This window comes from Osmerus eperlanus, chromosome 17 (genome assembly GCF_963692335.1).
Source record: "Osmerus eperlanus chromosome 17, fOsmEpe2.1, whole genome shotgun sequence".
Taxonomy (NCBI): Eukaryota; Metazoa; Chordata; class Actinopteri; order Osmeriformes; family Osmeridae; genus Osmerus; species Osmerus eperlanus.
The window spans coordinates 5,925,640-5,945,762 of NC_085034.1; the positions used below are offsets into that span (position 1 = coordinate 5,925,640).

At 44.7% G+C, this 20,123-nt stretch overlaps 1 protein-coding gene across 2 annotated transcripts in view; it reads left to right on the forward strand.

Annotated features, from left to right (window-relative positions):
* Positions 1–2,972: 2,972 nt before the first annotated feature.
* The window catches only part of btbd11a (BTB (POZ) domain containing 11a), an 89,317-nt gene continuing 72,166 nt past the window's right edge, over positions 2,973–20,123 (forward strand). For both annotated transcript variants that reach the window (XM_062482920.1, XM_062482921.1), the window contains exon 1: positions 2,973–4,088. In XM_062482920.1, coding sequence (XP_062338904.1) covers positions 3,224–4,088 — 865 coding nt within the window. In that variant the 5' untranslated portion in view covers positions 2,973–3,223. The remainder of the gene's footprint in view (positions 4,089–20,123) is intronic.

Here is a 20,123-nt window from a genome sequence, read left to right on the forward strand (position 1 = left end):
TATTTACGTAGTTCCTCCGCTGTCACGTTTCTGTAGTGTGGATCTTCCTCGTGTCCTCTTGATAACACTCTCGAGTTTTTTTTAAAGACATTTAACACAGCTGTCCGCTTTATTATGATATATATGTACCTGTTCGATTGTGTTGAATTGTGTTGGGGTGCAAACTACCTAATTTGACCGGAGAACATGTTACATTTATGTAGTAGGAAAGATGTCTCATCTTGGAAAAAAAACAAAAACATGACAACATCTGAGAAGTACCCGGATGAGCACATGAAGAAGGGTATGAGATGCCGCGCAAGTTTTGCCGCATGTTCGAGTGCGCATGTAGCGTCTCCAAAAATAGTTGTGGAAGATTTTGATTGAAATATAAATTAATTCTACGTTTGCTTTTATTTCATTTAGTAATTTTGTATAAAGTCTTCATTTGTAAATCAATAAAAACAGCAAACAATCTTCAACAGTTAATTACGAAGATAAATGACCCCAACTAAGTTAGAGAGCAAGACAATTAGGCTTACATCTTTCAAATACTACACAGAATTCATATGAAGGCTAGCATTTAAAAATAAAGAATTTGATGTTTGGATTAACATGTGAATCTGTTTTCCCCCAAAATGCGTCACAAAATATTACATAAAGTTGTACTAATTATGCAATGGATGAAATGCATCATATAGACATCTAGGTAGAGGTTTAGGTTCGGCCACAAGGTGGGAGTATCATGTCACACATTCTCAAATGGAGAGTCGCATCAACAATGTCTCTTGATGTAATTTATCACGGCATAATATTTTGAATGGGGATCATTTCGTCTGAAAATACATTTTTAAATGTTGGCAATCCCTCAATTTCTGAAAATATCTGTTGGATATCTTCTTTTTATTGCAGAATACAACTATGTAGTATCCAATGTAGTAAGATTCTGCATTCTTATCACAATGTCACAAACATGTCCTAACCTGACATAACAGAATGCCTATAATTTTTCGTTGGAGCTAAAATGTTTATTATCACTGCTTAGTTCACATGCAAGATGTCACTACAATATTTTTCTGCTAAGATCTCGTTCTTTCATTGTTTCCAAGCAAGCAGGAGTTTGTGAGAGGGGGGGCAACCTGAGAGGACCACAGTAAATAAACTTGATGCATGACATTAGACTGGTGACCAGCTGGCAGCTTTCCACCTTCAGGAGGACAAACCAGCACCTGGGCCACTACAAAACAAGGAGCCGCAGTTACAGGTAAATGATAAATACAAAAAAGTACACAAGTAAAATGGTGCTCACAGTGAGGGCAAGGATCGTTATTAAATAAAAACCTACTCAAATCGAATACATTTAAAAAAATCAGTTGTTTGCCTTATACCAGACAATATTAGAGTAGCAGAATTGTTATACGACATTAGGTCCTCACAATTAGAAACTGTTAAAACAGTTAAAAACTGTGTCGAGTTAGGAGTGGGTGCAGATAGCTGTTGACTCATGCAAAGTGGCCTACAGCTCATGAATTCAAGACTGTAGACAGATGGCCAGGTTCAGCTTGGACGTGACAAGGCCCTGAAGGGCTGGTGAATCACTAGTACATCACCAGCTCCTCACTCATATCATTCATTCTCCACAGAACAGAAATTCAGCAATAATTACAAATTGATAATATACATAAAACTATAACCATACACTGAGGCATGAAGACTTATTAGACTTATTTTCACACACCATTTGCATGGAGTATCAAACCCATCTTTCACTGTTCACTGTGGGAACTCATCCTGGAAGACTCTTATTCAGTTACAATGATGTTGTTGTTGTGTGTTGTATAAAACAGGCCATTCCTTTGCTCTAAGCACTGTAATAGTGTTGTAACTGTGCACTTCTAGTTCTTGAGTATCTGCTGCACTTACTGTTTGCGCTAACCATGTATACTATGCTTTAGATAAAAGTGTCTGCTATGGATGAAAAAATAAAATAAATGTCAAACACAAAATAGTTTTTTTTTTTTTCCCTTATGAATGTTTAACTTGAACTCACAGTCCATGTCTTTGAAGTTTTCATAAGGACATTTGGCCTGTTCAGTCACTTGATATTAGCCTCTTTTTCTGTAAGGGGTTCCTACCACAACAGCTTTCCAGCTCACCAGTACTACGGTATTTGATTAAATTGTCTGTTTTTATTTGTCCCCTCAATAGACACTGTGGCAATTAGATTATCCTCGATTTGTATGTCACTCGTACAAGGACAAAGATAATATGTCTTGTGTTGACAAGAAGGATGCTAGAAGGTCACAGAGAGAGGGAAGACAGAGAAAATGAGAGAGAGGGAGAGACAGGTAGTGACAGGGGGGAGAGAGAGAAAGAGAAAGTGGGTAGAAAATATAATTGGGTTATATATAAAAATATAATAATGGGTTTGAATTCTACCTCACCCTGTGAGCCTTGTACCAAATCCAGGTTGATGTTAAATCATCTTTGTGCCTCCAAGCAGTCAAGTTAATTTGGAAGACTGAGTCTGAGACTCAATTTCACTCTGTGTATTTTAGTACTGTGTTTGCTCACTAATCATGTGGAACTGTCCTTTTTAATACATTTCCTAATGTAGCTACAGTAGCTGTAACCATATGGTAATGGATTTTGGTCAGACATTTACAATATGAACAGTGGATAATTCAATTAAAGCTAATCTTTGTCTTGATTTTAGTAGCCTAACTACCATCAGCATGAAACATAAATGGATATATGTGGCATTTAGCTTTTTAGCTACAATTTAGCCTATACCGGCCTCTAATTAGGTGATGCCATAAGATTCAATGCACCCGGGAGAAGCAATTTGTACAAAAGTATCTAGCCGACAAGCTGTCTGTCAATCAAGGTATGTTGCGGTCACGGATTGGCCTCTTCCAGTCCGCCACATACATAGCCCCTCCTCCAATCTAGAGAGCTGTGCTGCGCTTGATGCAGTAGTTCGTACGGGTTTGAGCCAGGACGCTCTCCGGTTACTCATAGAAGTTGTACGCAACAGCAGTTGAAAGGCATATTTTCAGTCACTGCTTTAAAGGCGGAAAGTGGGCAGAGCGCTCCCGTGTAGCCTTCCCTTCAACGGACTCCAGAACTTGAATGGGAAAGTAAATTATAACTCCCCAAGCCAGCGGCAGTGGAGTAGCAGCGTCAGGGGAACGACTTTGTGGCATTTAATAGAAAAAGCAGACCTACAGTATGCGGTGCAGCCATGGCAGGCAAGGGTAAGACAGCCGTGAGGACCCTGGAGGATTTAACGCTTGATTCCGGTTATGGTGGCGCCGCGGACTCCATCAGGTCGTCCAGCGTGTCGCTCTGCTGTTCGGACACGCATCTGTCGCACGCGCATGGGGGTAACTGTTGGCATCTGACTGAATCCATGCATAGCAGACACAACAGCTTGGACACGGTCAACACCGTCCTGGCGGAGGACACGGAGATCTTGGAGTGCTCCGGCCAGTGCGCCAAACTCGCCGAGCTCGAGGACGTGCCATGGAGTCTCGGCGAGGTAGAGTGCGCACTGAGGAAGGAAGAGGAGCTTATGATTGGGATCCCGTCCCGAGAGGTGCTGGCCAAGCTTTCGGCTCTGGTCAGCCGTGCACTGGTGAGGGTTGCCCGGGAAGCGCAGCGTCTCAGCCTGCGCTATGCCAAGTGCACCAAACACGAGATCCAGAGCGCCATCAAAGTGGTTCTCTCTTGGACCATCTCTGTCAACTGCATCACCGCGGCACTCAGCGCCCTGTCCCTCTACAACATGAGCACCGGGGACAAGTTCAGCAGGGGCAAGTCAGCACGCTGCGGGTTGGTGTTTTCCGTTGGGAAGTTCTTTAAGTGGATGGTTGAAAGTCGGGTGGCACTGAGGGTCCACGAGCATGCGGCCATATACCTCACTGCCTGCATTGAAAGCCTGTTCCGAGAGGTGTTTACCCGGATTCAGCGGAGCGCGCTGATCGAGAGGGACAACGGAATCCCCAAGTTTACGCTGGAGTCAATTGAGCAGGCCATCAACAACGACTCGGAGATATGGGGACTGCTGCAGCCATTCCAGCACCTCATTTGCGGAAAGAATGCTAGCGGTAAGTCTTTCTTGTAAGTTTGCACTGCAAATGCATCTGGTTAGAATTATATGTGGATAACAAGAAATGAGGGCAAGGTAAAGCTCTGTGGTTAGAGCACTTGACTGAAGATCAAGAGGTCGCGGGTTCAAATCTCCCCTGTAGTGTACGTATAAAAGCTTCTCTCTTCTGATATAAAATGTTCAACATGCTCCATGGCACAACCACGTGGATATAATAGGATAATATATGCTGGATAAAAACAACTGCTCATCATCCCCATCTTATTACAATGCAAAACAAAAGTATTGGCTGTTTTACACATACCCCAGAGTTCAGGTTTAGCTGTGTCTTAGCTTAGCTTGAGGAATCCAAATGGCCAACAGCCCAACACACAAAACAACAGGTATGAGAGGTGATAAACTGATTAAAATATGTTCGATCTTGGAGAGATGAGTTTTGAAGCCATCGTATGTGATCAAAACCAGATGACTTACCTGGATAATAATATTAACCCGCTGAACAGATTATGGTATCCCAATATCTGTTTGTTTGTCAAACTGCACCCCCCCCCCCCCCTTTCTGTGCTGGTGTGTGTGTGCCTGTATGTGTGTGTGTGTGTGTGTGTGTGTGTGTGTGTGTGTATGAGAGAGTGTGTGTGTGTCCTTGTTGGTTGCTGTTGTTGTTTTCGTCCAGGAGGTGTGAGCTGTCCCTCTGGTCCTGGTAGCCCATGCCTTATGTGAGTTGGCACAAACAACAAAGCAGAAGGGACACTTAAATTAAATAGCTCCAACTGGGGGTTGATATGATACCATGAGTCCAACTGGGAACACAATACCAATGACTGTTTTAGGGGAAATTAATGAGATAGTACGCTCCAACATTGGCATAGATGATTGGGTCAAGGCCAAAGGTTCGGTTCTGAATAGTTTTTCACCTTTCTGATATCTAATATAGTCTTGTAGGTAACATTGTTCAGTTGGGAGGCTGTCACTGTTGAGAGACCTGAAAGGTGGCTTTCTCGGATTGGTTGTGAGAGCATGTGGGTCTTGTCGGAACAAGCAGATATGCTGAGCAGGTAGAACCAGCTTCGTGCTGCTGCTGCTGTGTCAACGCTGTGCTGCAACCAGTGAGGACCGGGCGCCAACTTGCTTCTCAAGACAATACAGTGACAGGTGCTCTCTCAACAGGAAGCAGCTTCACGCGGGTGAAAAATCCCTTCTCCCACCTGTTGGAACCACATCATTTCCTGTCAGGCCTGTGAAATGGGGTTTCTGCATTGCAACATGCACGCTTCTAGACCCTTGTTCAATTCTATGTAGACATCAATGTGCAGTCTCGCACACAATGCTGTCAGCAGAGCTATACCCAGGAGACAAGTGGAGATTTGGACTCCATCCAACAACTGATATAGAAACAGCATGAAGGGTGTGACGGCCTATACAAGGTTTACATCTTATTAAAATGATGGTTGAAACCAAAAAAGTACTGATGTACACCTCATCTAAGCCTCTACAAAACACAAGCCACAATGTATCCCTGAACCCCCCTTTTCCTCTTTCTTGTTAAACACACCCACCTTTCTCATGTGACACAGTTCCCTCTAAGGAGTGAGCATTCTCATATGTCTGCTCCTGCCTGGGCCATGTGTTCAGCTGCACGACAGACGATGTCACCCCCCCCCCCCCCCCCCCCTCGCCGCCCCCCACCACACTCACCGTGGTCCCTCAACATATACATACAGGTGGACACACCTGGAATGCTTGCAACATTTCGGAGGCATATTGTCATGAGAATGACAGGTCATGCCAATTGAGTCGGGGGCTTGAAGGTTAGAGAGCTGACTCGGAGGAAAGACACTGAATGGATGTTGTTTGTGTTGAGAGGAGAGGCCTGCAGACAGGCTGGGGCCTGGCAAGAGTGATAAGCTTCAATTCCATAGTGTCATACATACTGTATATATAAACACACATATCTAAACTATATGATTTGCCTAATGACAATGTACAACCAAAATAAATACCATTGTCATTGACTCCTGAGGACTGGCAAAAGGGTGCCATTTAATTTTTGAAACCCAAATGACTTGATTTTATCTGATTCTAGTTGTCATTTTAGCATGACCTCCCACCAAGGACCCCAAACCAAGACAACACTGCCCTGTAGCTCCGCTGGGACAAATGACACTCCATAATAGAATTGCTTAGCCTGCCTTATCCAGTTTATTAAATTAGCACTGCAGTGTGTCTGCCTCCCCTCTTTCCCAGCTTGTGGTGAGAATTCGGGTCGGGGGGGATATTTATTTTCCTCTGTGGTTTAATAAGGTAGACTCATAACCAGATGACGTTGGCAGGTCCACAGTTGTCCATGGCATTATTATTATTTTGGGCCTGTTGTGTCCCTTCGGGCTGGGTCTCACAGATGAAACAACAGATTGCCATCTTTCCAGTCGAGATTCGAGCGCAAGCTTCTTCCAAATGTATCTTGATGTGGTGGTAAATTCGCAAGGGTGAAATACTGTGATTTCCACCCTCAAATTCTCTGATAATGCATGGAGAAGAATGGCAAAATAAGTGCTCAGTACTTCACTATGGACTCAGAAAATCTCTGCTGCATTGACTGAAGCAGTATCGCTTTTAAAGCCGATAGCATACTGAAGGGGTTATACCCCACTGTGCGTGCCCGGTATTATAAGTTCCTACTGTACTTTTGGAGACATGTAGCCAGTGAGGCAGAAATGACTTATAATAAGTGTAGAAAGGGAGTCACTTGGGCGCTACCAGTGCTACAGTTTTTGCTTCATGTAAAATGACTGATACTGGAGACAGTAGTAGAACGGTAGCTTCAGGGCAGTGCGATGAAGGGGGGATTCCTTATCACGCTCTAGCTAATAAGCAAGTGTACCAAGTGTCAATGAGGATAGATATGCCTGGGGAATATGATAGCCTCACACACACACACTCTCACACACACACACACAATGCTACAGCTTCCTGAATCCGTATCACTGTCTGGTTGTAACTGTACATAACCTCTGATCCTGGAATAAAATCAAAATTTGAACTTCTTAATTCGCATTCCCTGTGTGTGTGTTTATATGAACAAGCTGGCATGCACACTCTCACACACTCATCCTGCACACACACACACACACACACACACACACACAGACACATACACACAAATAATCACAAAGCAGCCTGCTAGCTTGTCAGTCAAATATGTTTTTGATCCAACATATTCCAAGCTATTATTTTGGGATTGATTGAAGCTATTGTGGGCCCTGTTGTGAGCAGTTCCTCTTCTCAAAATCCTAGCTGGCAGTTTGTGATACAACATCTTAAAAGGGCTTAATGGGTGCCTCACCGTGTTTGGGTATCGATATTTCCACATGGAATAAGCTCTGAAGACCGTGGACTCCAAAACCTGAGGGAGGTCCTCCATTAGACATTGCCATAGAGGGAGGTGCGTACGAGAGATTGCATTAGGGAATTGTGCTTCAGACACTGCCAGGAAGAAATGAGAAATGTAGAAAGAATGTCTCGTGTGAAAATAGAGGAGGACGTTGAAAGAGACTGGAATGAGGATGAAATAGAGTTTTAAGGCGAGGAATAAGTGTTGTTTTGTTATTGTTGTGTATGCGAGGATGGTGGAGGTGTTGGTGGTGAAAGGGAACCAGCTCTGGGTAGTTGGTGTGGGAGTGTGAGCGCTCGTCCCTCTGAGATGTATTTACCCATATTTCTCTCATTAATTAACACTCCTGCTGCTTGATGAGTCATTCAGACGGATGATCATTGACTGAACACAGCGTGGCGGCAGACAGAGGGTGAGAGAATTCCTCCCCCCTGTGCTTGTTCCAGCTAGCAGAGATTCAGGGAGTCATTGTCTTGTCAGGAGGTCGCCAAGGGTTTGGGGTGGAGGCCACGACACGGTGTAGTTTGATTGATAATTAGTATACAGTGTCATCTTTCAACTTGACATAGGCCCATGATGTGCCCTCGAGTGGGACGTCCAACCATTATCTTCCTCCATGATCATGTGACAAGTTGTGTATAGTGAGTGTAACCCATCTGTTGACCCTTTACCCCTGACCCCTGGTCTATATGATGCCAGGGCAACAGGTGGTAGATGGGTATGGGCGGAGAGCAGAGATGAGTTGGCGCCATGCCCTCACCACAGAGGGCGACCAGGCTGCCCACGGGGCACGGGGCACTGAGCCCGGAGCTGCTGTGTGTGTCACAGCTGACTTCATTGTTCACCCGGCTGTGTGGCCGCTCCAGGGACAGCACAATCGGGACGAGCGGCGTTACACCTTGCCAATTTGTTGCGATACTTGATGACATCAATATGCACAACACTGCTTATGTAGCTATGGTGAAGGGAGAATTTGTGAACTTCATACTCAAGCAAGTGAAAATGCACATTTAAAGGCAAAACTGCTACGACCTGTACATCTGGCTGGTAACTCATCCAGAAGAAGATTGCATGCTGGTTTCCATGTGTAAGACTCTCCTAGACAACATGTTTAGCCTCAGCTTAAAGACCTAACACTAGCATGTAAGGCCTTTAGCTGACTCCCTGACCTCAGCACACGCACAAAAACAATTTCTGTGGTACTCTGTTGCATGTTTGTCTAAGAAGTCTGTTGGCTACCCAAACAAGTGAATCAATCGAACATTCTTAAAGCAAAGTCCTCATGGAATTTATCCTGTTGTGAAACTAGTTTTTCTTATCTTAGAGAAACTATCTTGTTGGGAAACTCATCTGAGAAGCCTTTGTCTGACACATTTGAATCATTCTTATTGTTAAACAGCTGGATGGCTTTCAGTAATCATAAATGATTTCATGGAAAATAAATGAGGAAATAGCTCAGGAGAAAAAAGTCCAGTGTTATTCTAGTGTTTAGCAGATTCAGGAAGTGTTATCGTAAGACGTGTCTGGTTCTGTGGACTCGCCAGTTTCATGACTCAACACCCGCACCTAAAACTAAACGTCAAAATTACACCAAAAACACAAACTACTGTTTCTACAGTTTTTCCAATCCAGTGTTTTTCTTCATTTCTGATTCCCTCCAGAAATGTCCAGCCCTTTAAGAAGCATGAAGAAAAAAATACTTGTCTCCACTCTGCAGGAGAGAGTACAGTAGCGGACGGCTTTAATCAGGTAGCACAAGGTCAACTAAGGAGTATGAAGACTGAACATCACTAGGCTTTTTCAGTGCTTGGTAGTGTAAGGCTGTTCTGCTGGGGGCAAATCAGCATTGTTTGTCGAAAATGTTTGGCTGGGTTTGGAAAGCAGCAGGTACAAAACAATTCCACTTCCATCCACCCTTTAAATCCATCCTCAGGTGTTATTTTAGAACCTGACAAGATAGGGTTAAAGGTGTGAGTGAGTGAGTGAGTGAGTGAGTGTGAGTGTGTGAGTGTGAGTGAATGTGAGTGTGTGTGTGTGTGTTTGAAAGACAGGGACAAAGAGAGGGAGTGAGCAAGATTGATAGGAAGAAAGGGAGACAGAGAAAGAGAGATACCCCACACCTTCATGTTCACTGCCCGTTGCTTTATCAGAGCCCAAACCACCCATCCACAGATCGTTAGTTTTAAAACCACAGAATGTCCAAGGTTATAGTAGCCATGTATATTTCGAGCTGGATAGGTCTGAGGTGTGTAAAGTTGTTCTTGTGTATTTGTCTATGTGTGCGTGTCTAACTCCCTCGGTCGTGTTTGACAGTAAATGAAAGTGGCAGGTATGTGGCATTCTACCCACGCTTCCTGTCTTCTTCTTCTCTGGTGCCCCTCAGTGCGTTTCCACTTCCTTTATCCTCCTCTGGTTGTTTCATTTACATCCTTCCTCGTCATTCCGAAAGAGGACACTTCTTCTTTCCCACAAACTTTGTTTCCCAGCATCAGTTGGAGGTTTCCTGTTCCAACAGGAAGTGCTGTGCCCCTTTTATCATTCCCCTTTCTTCATGTGAAGTCACATTCCTTGTTGTAGTCTTGCATCAGTTCTGTGTATGTGTGTACGTAGGCATGTGTGTGTGTATGTGTGTAGATGTGTGTGGGTGTCTTAGTGCAACTGGTAAGACCATGTGCCGGGGCTGGGCAAGACTGGAGAGTTTGATCACGCTTATGTCCAGTGTGATCCCCAAGGGCACTGTGAGTACTTCACCCCTGACAGCTTAGCTGCGGCTCTCTCCAAAGTGCTCGAACATGATTACTTGGATAGGTCTGGTCTCCTGCTTATGTTCCAGGAGTCCAGATTAAAGGCTTTGGGGTGGAGCATTTCTACACATTCATTTTTTTTTCTTTTAATGTTCTTAAAAGAAAAAAAAGAAAAACATTGCAGTATTTCATTTTCCATGTGTCCGAAAAAGCAGCCAATATCGATTTGGAGAGAGATTCGTGCTCCAGTGTGATTTGTACCGGAAAAACTATTTGCCCAAAAGAAATTCCATCTTGTGCATTTATTTTATAATTTTTCTGGCCCTCAGTGACTGCAGAACACTTCCTGTTGTGTCGGAGTCGGGGTACAGGAACTAGAGTGTCGAACCAGCTGCCTGTCTTCACACAACACCGCCTCTGACACATGAGACGCAGTGGTCGGTGACATCACACAAAAGCTTACTACTTCTTGTGTTACCGTATCTCCGATTCAGTGAAGTACCAATTATGCTCTAATTCAAGCACTAATACTGTATATGTGTCAAGTGAATTAGAGTTATGAAATAGTGTAAGTTCCATTTTTCTGAGACACACAGACACACACACATGCAGACACACACAGTAGAGTGGGTGTGCTGTTGCTTCCTGGAGGTGTGTGTGTGTGTGTGTGTGTGTCTGTTGTGAAAGCAGCATGATGGAGATCCTGAGGAGGGCTCAGAGCAGGGAGGCCCATCTCTCCAGGTTATTTGGTTAGAGGGGAGAATTGTTATCTTTTCCGGATGATTAGCACAGTGTACATGGAGCAGAACTGTGTGTGCCTGCGTGCATGGGAGTGTGTTGGTGTGTGCTTGCTTGCGTGCATAGAAATGTGTTGGTGTGCGTGATGGTGTGACAGGCAGATGTGGGGGCGAAATTGTGTTTCCTGGTAGTTTACAGCATTCTTGCACAATTAGTTAAACTGCTCCACACTGCCAATACTAATGATTGTCAAGCATCTGCAAGTCTTTCACCATTAAAGACTCAATTGAATCATTAGCAATTAGAATAAATTATACTGGCACTAATGCCTAAAGCATAAGGGAGTTGGGAAGATGTCCAAAATTATTCCCACGAATGAGGTGAATCCGTAACTTCATTTATGCTACGGCAATATGATCAAATTAATCAGCATTCCTCTACTCCCTCGTACTCAGTCAGTATACCACACACACCCACACCTCATTACTGAATCACTTTTGTATCGCCCCCGTCATAGATGGTCCAGAGTGGCCAACCAAGGGGGCCTCTACAAAGACTCCAGCAGGAGAACAAGGGTCCCACTCCCCAGCATTTTCTTTCCCCACAAGAGTGGGATTTGGACGTGCTGTTTTTGAGGTGTTTAGCTGTTGTCGTGGGAAGGGCTTTTTTTGTATCTCCCAGTAGGGGAAAGCTCTTAAAGCCAGCACAGCAATGTGCCACAACCGTCATGTAGGAACATTTGCCTCTCTTATAGAATTTGACATTTTGTTACATTGTTGTATGGATCTTGGAGAGAAGCGTACAAGGAAATCTTCAAACAGACTACCGGTAGTGTGTTGCAGCGCACCGCCACAGTCTCTCCCTTCATGGAGGACAAGCCTAGTTTCTAGGCTGCGGTATTGGCTCAGCGTCTCCATCATGTGCTGTGGTGCTTTTACTCCTGCTGTAATTAACCGTTTTTTTCCTCTGGTCTCACAATCCTATTTCGGGATCTCCTCTAGCTAATTACTATTTTCCTGTCTGTCCTATAGTGAAAGAGGACGGCCAAAGGGAGGCCTAACTGAATCATGTATTTTGCTGGACAGAGGCAAGTACAACAAGCTGTTTCAATTAAGAGGATTCAAAGCTACAGACATAGGTCACTTACTACCGGCCCAGGGTAAAACGATGGCGAGTTGCTGAAGGATTTGCCTGGATTTGGTTTAACGGATGGAGGTTTAGGAGTGGTAGTCGAGAAGGACACAATGTTGTCTGCTGTGTTTGCCACCACAAGGCACTCAGCTCTATGCTCTCTTGTTCTCTTTCTGTCTCTCTCTCTGTTTCGCTTTCACTCTCATTCTCTGCCTGTCTCTCTTTCCCTTTCAATTTCACTCTTACTTTCTCTCTGTGTCTTTGTCTCTTCACAGGAGAATCTGTTCCCATTGAAAGAGTTGAAAGAACATACAATACCTAAAGGCTGTATCACTTCTCGAATTGTATCGAGTGAATATTAGAGAAACCACTGCCTGCCTCGAAACATCGAAACATGATTTCAGTCTGCAGGTTAGCTGGTATCTTCAAATCCATTGATTTAGGTCTGTGTTTCATACCTCTAACCTCCTGTGTGTTATCTTATGTAACTGTTCCATTCTATCAGTACTTATAATAGTGTCATTGGTAATGCACTTTATCGTATGCCATCAAGCCCACTCACAATGAGATGAATAATTTTCATATCAGAGGTTCATCCTGCATAGAGCACAAATGAAGCTGTATTCCTCAGTTTTAATGTGCCAAACTTTAAAGCTTTTCCATGGATGTTTTAGTGTTGCCGTGAACATTGTCATGCTGTCTGTGTCTGGTTTAACCTGCTCCTGGTTGCCTTCTGGTCTTCTGGGCAGTGCCCCCAACACACACACATAGGAGGGGGCAGAAAGACACAAACACACACACATATCCGTATTTGACTCCTATTCAACACTCCACACAAACTCACACACTTCCACACACTTCACACAGTCTACAGTCATTCATCTGGCACCTGTTTTAGAAGACCAATGCAATAACCTAAACACTCTACACCATCCCTCATTCTATTTCTGTCGTGCAGCCAAGCCAATTGTTAAATTGTCTTTATGAATCTTCCCCATTTTAGTAGAAGTCTATATGTGTCTGTATTTGTGCAAATACATATACAATCTTCTACAGAGAGACCCAAAACACAGACTCTCACTGTGATTCTTTCAAGCTGAGAGCGGAGAAACCCTTCCACCTAGGCTTATGCAGGGACACCTACACAAGTGCTACGTCTCTCCTCCTGTTTGCTTCCATGTATTGAAGCACGATAATCCAGGAGCTACACAGGCAGCAGGCTTCTCCTCGACTCCCACACCACACATCCCGTCTCATCACTACCCACAATCCATCATCGTTTCCCAGAGGCGCTCAGCAGCGCAAGCCGCCCAAACGCAGTTTGTTTTTTGCCATCGTTTTATTCCCCGAGACATAAGTGCGCTACAAGACCCAGGGTATTAACTCTTTCTAAAACTTGTATTCAGACATTGCAATATGTCTACAGCTGGCTAACCCTTAAGGTCACAGTCTAATACAACCTACCCACAATGCACCTCTTTACATCTTTGCCTGAGCTCTTCTGACGAAGCTCTCATCCCAGTACCTAGAGAACTCTCTCACTTTAAGTATTTTTGACGTTGCGGAGCGAAGACGCTTCGGTCACCACTAGATATGTCAATATCATCTGAAGCAGATGTTTCTATGATATCTAGAACACCGTCCCCATTATGGACAATTGATATGATAAGACATGGGTGGCTTCACAGATATTGATTAATGGAGGGGTGGGTTTAGCTCTGTGTTTAGAACATTCAACTGCAGATCTCATGCCATGGCATGTCAGTTTCAACCCATGTTTCATATTCCATCATTCCCATATTTGGTCCTGTGATGATGTCACTGTTGTGTGTGCGGTAATGTGCTATTGTTGTAGGGTCTAGTTTGCTGTGAATAAGGCTCTCTCTCTCTCATCCAGCATCTTATGCGGGTCACTTCCCATTCTCTATCTGCCGCAGTGAATCTGACTTGTCACCAGGCGACAGGTGCCTTTTTTTCATCCTGCCCTTTTCTATTGCTCTTTCTTTCATCTGGTCTTACTCTGTGACTTTTTTGCTCAACATCTGCCTCTATCTCTCCCCCCCACACACACACACACTATTTTCCCTCTCTCTCTCTCTCTCTCTCTCTCTCTCTCTCTCTCTCTCTCTCTCTCTCTCTCTCTCTCTCTCCCTCTCTCGCTCTCTCATACCCTCCTCTGTCTCTCTCTTGCTCCGCTCACTTTCTTTCTCTCCCCCCCTCCTCCCTCTGTGTTGCTGCTACTTGATCTCCAGAACTGTGAAATTATCCAGGAAGCATCCATCATGCCTTCACACTCCCCCTTCCCTCTCTCTCTCCCCTCGCCTCTCTCCCCTCTCTATCTTTCCCTCTCTCCTTCCCTCTCCCCCCCCTCCTCTCTCTCTCTCGCTCTCTCTCTTTCTCTCACCCTCTCCATCTCAGGGATTTTTCCAGGGCTGCTTCTGCGGCAAGTCTGTTCCTTCACCCTTGCTGTCTCAAACACGCATAAATACCACCGTCCTCTGGGCAGGGTGGGAGTTGGGAGGGGGTGGGGGGTTGACAGTTCACCACTGAAAGGGAGTGGGCTTTCCTTGCTGTTGCAGTGCAGCACACTTTATGTGTTTAGGTTTCGTCCACCCCCTTTGTAGAGGGGAAACCATGGCGGAGAAGCACAGATTTGACAGATAACGTTTTTTTCCTGAAGCAGAAGATAGATTCTGCGGGGCCCTGTTGTTTCTCAGTAGCCTGAAAGATTCCTCCTCCTCTCTGCTCCATGGCCAGATTGTAAGGTGATATACTTGCTTTCTTAGCGTAGTGATGCGATACTGAATTGAATGTTAAAATGATTCAAGCTTTTTGTGTCCTGTAGTGTCAGTTTGACTTTGGTGGGAAGAGAAAGCTGATTCTGGGTAATAGCGTTTGTCGAAGAGTTCACCCGTCTTGAGTGTGGAGAAGCAAGTGATTTACACTTAGTTTGTCATAAGGTGCATGCAAGTTTCGTTAGAACAACAAATCATCTTGGAACAATTGACCCTAGGCCTAGTGTCTGGCCTAGAAATGCAGTGTGTGGTTTCTCTAATTGTGTTATTGTCACTGTGCTGTGTGTGTGTGTGTGTGTGTGTGTGTGTGTGTGTGTGTGTGTGTGTGTGTGTGTGTGTGTGTGCGTGCGTATTCCTGTGCATGTCTGTGTGTGTACATGTTGGTGTGCACCAACATCCCTTGCATGCTAATAGAGTTGCTAGACCAGATGTGCCAGTCTCTGATGGGACCCCAATTTTTGCCTCTGTTTGCAGACTGTCACCAGATTGGATGCTTCATTTTTTAATGGAGCATGTGTGTGTGAGGGTGTGTTTTCAGATGCACGTGTGTGTTATGTCAAAGTAGTTTACTTTGTCATACATGCAAGGTGACTGAGAGACACCATAATTCATCATTTATCATAGGATCACAGCACACAAACACACGAACAAAAACAGACTCGCAGACAAACACACACACAGACACACACACGCACACACACGCATACAAACACAGACTCTCAGACACACATACACACAGGTTCTCATAGTTGCATTCTCATAGTTGCCAATCATCTTTGATTGCCTTTACCTGACAACAAAAGGTCAAATATCAAGCCTGCTCTGGAAAATATTCAGATGTTTGCATGTCAATTTTCTTCTCTCAAGAAAACATGAATAGTTCAAAACCAGATGCATTTCCTTTACATCTTGTCCTGCAATTAAATGACCAAAGTAATCTTGATGGTAGTTCTGACAGCTCTAAAAGTTCGACAGAAAGTATAAAGGTGTTGTTGAAAAAGGATGCTGTCAGATTCTTGTAAATTACCATAAACATTTCACAGGATTTAAGGAAAGAAAAAAATCTGTGTTGTGAGGATTAGAGTGTACTTGTGTGTATGTTGTGTGACATTTTGTGTGGGATTTACATACATAATTAGGCTTTTACTGGTGTCAGTCAACTGTGTCAGGTTTGTTGTATTCTGTATTTTCCAGTTTAGGGCTTGAATACTTGTCTCTTTGTCTGGGTCTTCTTGTGTGGTGTGTGTGTGTGTGTGTTTGTGTTTGAACCCTGGTAGCCTAGTCCTAGCTCTCCAGGGAAAGTAACCCACTGCTGGTATTTCCCATGGTCTGCTTAGAAATAACAACCCCCAGATCCAGTCCCCATAGAAAAGCTTTTAATAATATCTTTCCCCTCTGGGCTTTTCAGTAAACAGTAGAGCATCTTTCACTGTCATGTATCTTCACTCAGGCCATTCGGTATCCTGGGAGTGGGAGCTAACTGTTAGCAGTAGCTTGTTTTGTTTTCCTGATGGTTCCTGAAACACCAGCCAGCGTTGTCTCGCAGTGGGTTGTACAGGGCCGTAATTAGCGTAGTGCTAATGAGGACAGATAGGAGCTCTAGGGTCTAGTTCAGAAGCAGTGCAGCTGGAGCATAAGCTCTGCCTTGGCAGCTTGTGTTAGCTTGGGGAGCACTGCAAGCTAGCGAGTTAGCCAGAGACCAGCGGAGCGGCTTCGAAAGCTAATGACCCACTCTTGCAAGAGGGTGTGTGCGTGCGTTAGCAAGAGAGAGAGGGAGAGACTGAGGGGAAAGAGGGAAAGATAGAGAGAGAAAAAATCTATGCCTTACACACGGACAATTTCACCTACGCTTGCACATGTCCAATTCAGTAAGAATTTTATTAAAGGACGTTTTGCTATTATCTTGCAGGAATAGGACAACTTGTGGGATATGTATTGGTGTGAATTGGAGACTATACCTTAGCCTACTCTTTACAGACCCAATAAACTTAATACTATGTCAGGGGTTATCGCGTTGCTTCCTCCCGATCCGCCCATACTGGGGTGCAAACCTGGTGTCGTGCCAAAAAGTGACTTTCTGCCAAAAACGGAATCCTTCCGCGGTAAATATATTTTAAACTGGTAAAAAGGTACATTATATTGTACAGTATCCAGCTAAATAAGACTTTCTGACTCTTTCTCTCAAGTTGACATTCGGTGAAATAGCCTTCAAATCTGATGAAAGCTTTCTCTCCCATGCCTTTCAGAAAATGTTTACACTTGGTATGAGAAAACCTCAACAATTGACTTCTCGGTGATTTTCCTGTGACATTTTGCAATTGAATGACTGTTGCATAGAGATGTCTTTGTTGTTTGAAAAGCACACTCCCTTATGCAATCGCACACAGCTGACATAGCAGCAGACAAATGACTGTGGCTGGTTCTGGTGTTGTGTCAGACATCGAGTATTTGAGTCACAATGTCTTAGATGACATGGCAGTTGGCACAGTGCATTTTTTACCCTGTAATTCTGGTCGCCATTGTCTTGGGCCTTCTCTAGTGTACAGGATTTTCTCCCAAAAGAAAACAAATCACAAGTCAACAACGGGATCTCGTTGTGCTGTGGCGTTCACCCGCACTGAGGGAGTTGTCTTGACGTTGCTTCGCTGCACACACAATCATTTCCCTTTAATTATGGTGTGATTACTGAATGTGGCTCCATAATGGATACTCGTGACTTTGAGGCTTAGTCGAGTAGTGTCCACAGGGTTTTCCCAGATGAGGTCTTGAGGAAAGTCTTGTGGTGTCAGCCGACGTGCTCAAACCCTAGCCAGCTGACACAAAACCTAAACTCTTTTTTGTCTTCAATGGGTTGTTTTCAACTGCTAGTATGTGGACAGCCACTGTCTTGTACTATATGCCTCTGACTGAAAACTAAATTGGAATGTCGCCATTGTACCGTAGGTTACTGACAGCTAGAGCATGCAGATGGCAATTTAATGCCTTGCTGCTTGTTGCCCATCTTTGCTTATTTGGGTTGTGTACAGGGGCCTCTGCTTTCAAAAATGTCCCAAATGACCAGTGTTGCCTGCCGGGTCATATGAAATGCCTGGATTGAGATGCAGACAGGGTGGTGACCTCTACTGAGCCTGAGTGGACAACAGCATGGGTGGGAACCTGTCCTTACTGCAGAGATAGAGTGGGAGGTGGGGGGAGATAGGTGGAGAGGAGAGAGAGAGAGAGAGAGAGAGAGAGAGAGAGAGAGAGAGAGAGAGAGGAGAAAGAGAGAGAGAGAGACAGGCAGAAACGCGTGTCTGAATGATGCAGTTATTTAATCGACTGGGTATTTTTCTCGCAGGTTCTGGTCAGAGAGTCAGCTGGCTGGGGGAAGAGCAGGGCCGAGGCAGGCCAGATTAGCCAGGTTCTTTTCGTGGCGTTGATGAGAAGTAGGGCAGCCCTTGCCTGGGAGCATGTCTTTCTGAATGATGCGCCCTATCCCTGTGTGACAGGAGGCGTTCTAGATGACCTGGGAGCGCCCCTCGCACTGGGCTGTCAGGACAGAGAACAGCTCTCTGGATCCAGCTAGCTCTGCTGTGAACGGACACTCTCTGGCCTCTTCCACTACGGAGGGCATGTACGCTGGGGATTTCGGCTACTCACTCAACAGAAGAAAAAAAAACTTCAAGACATCGTATTCTAATGTAAACTCAGACTGACATAAATGTCACATGAATTCTGATTTGAGTATTCAAACTGAGCTCGCATTGCAAAAAATCTGACTTCGAAAATCCGATTTAGGACCATATTGATATCCATGTTATGAAAGTGTCCTAAATCAGAATGGGTTTGGGTCGTTCACACAAAAATCTGATTTGGGATTTGCCTGCAGAGGGAGTGTAGCCTTTAGTCAGGCGCCAGGGTATAGGGCGTAAAGGAAGAACGGCGCAAATGGAGACGCTCTTTGCCAAAGCTTTCATGTGATTCATGTCATATTATGGCTCATTGTGAGAATGATTTGTATTTACTGCTACTGACAACAAGGATTTTGCCTCTGTATTTATTCACCTGTCAAGGCCCACTCGAGCTGTTTATGACGTTTTTTACATGATGAAAAAGGCAATAGCTATTAGACCAACAGCCTAGCGCTCACTGTCAGAAAATAACAGTTTAATGAGCGTCTCACCCTGCCTCTGGTAAAACGACAGGATGCCTGCAGCTTGGAAACAGAGAGAACCTGCAAAACACACACAACCTAGTTGTATAGACTGAGATGATGTAACAAAGTTAGGTAATACCATAGCCAATCTGTATTATCGATTATCTATCATGTGGATTGCCCATCCAAACAAATATAGTATATGTTCAATATTTAAATGTAAATCTAAATATTTGCATGTAAATCTAAATAGTTGCAATCGGGTTTAATTTAGTCTGAAACTTTGTCTGTTACCTGAACACAGAGATCATAGTACAAGCTACAGTTCTCCCTAAACATGATTACAGTGACATATAACATATAAAGACTTTTGTCCGCTAGACTCCTTATCATAAATATGCTTTGGTTTCGGACTGGGGAACAAAACCAGAAACGCCACTGCACTTCCCAGCAGAGATCAACTGTAGGAAGCAACAACATATACGCAACCTCAATACATGGTAGCAGTGCCTTCTCTTTTATTTGAGAAGCAGCTTTTGGAGTTATGGGAACCATCCTTCTAAAATGTCCGTGGGATAAACTGAAACTGGAAGGGCTGGTTTCTCTGGGCCCTTCCACCTCCAGGAAAGACCACAGCGACGAGAAGGTTCAGGGGGGGGGGGGGGGGGATCGGAGGGAGATAACTCTAGGGAGACAAACCGGTCAAAGAGGAGGGCTGGGAGGGAGAGAAGGAGAAGGGCGGGTGCCGGCCCCCGTCGACAGAGGCCCATTCCCAGGCTGGGATAATCAGAGCAGGGAAATGAGCCGAGTCCCACGCAGCCCTCTGTGCCCGCCCCGGAGCGACTTATGACAAGGCTGATGGATGACGGTGCGAGAGAGCGAGGGAGGAGAGAGGAAGGGGAAGGGGAGCTGCAGGTGGTTGAGAGTGTGTCAGCTGCATCCTCATCTTCAGCCTGCTCCGAGGAGAAAGAGGGAGGCGTGAAGACGGAGGAACAGAGGAAGTAGGTACAAAGGTGGAACGTCCATTTATGTTCTGACACGAGTCGCGGGGTCGTTGTACATTCCCGGCTCCTCCTGGGGGCATGCAAACTTCACTAGA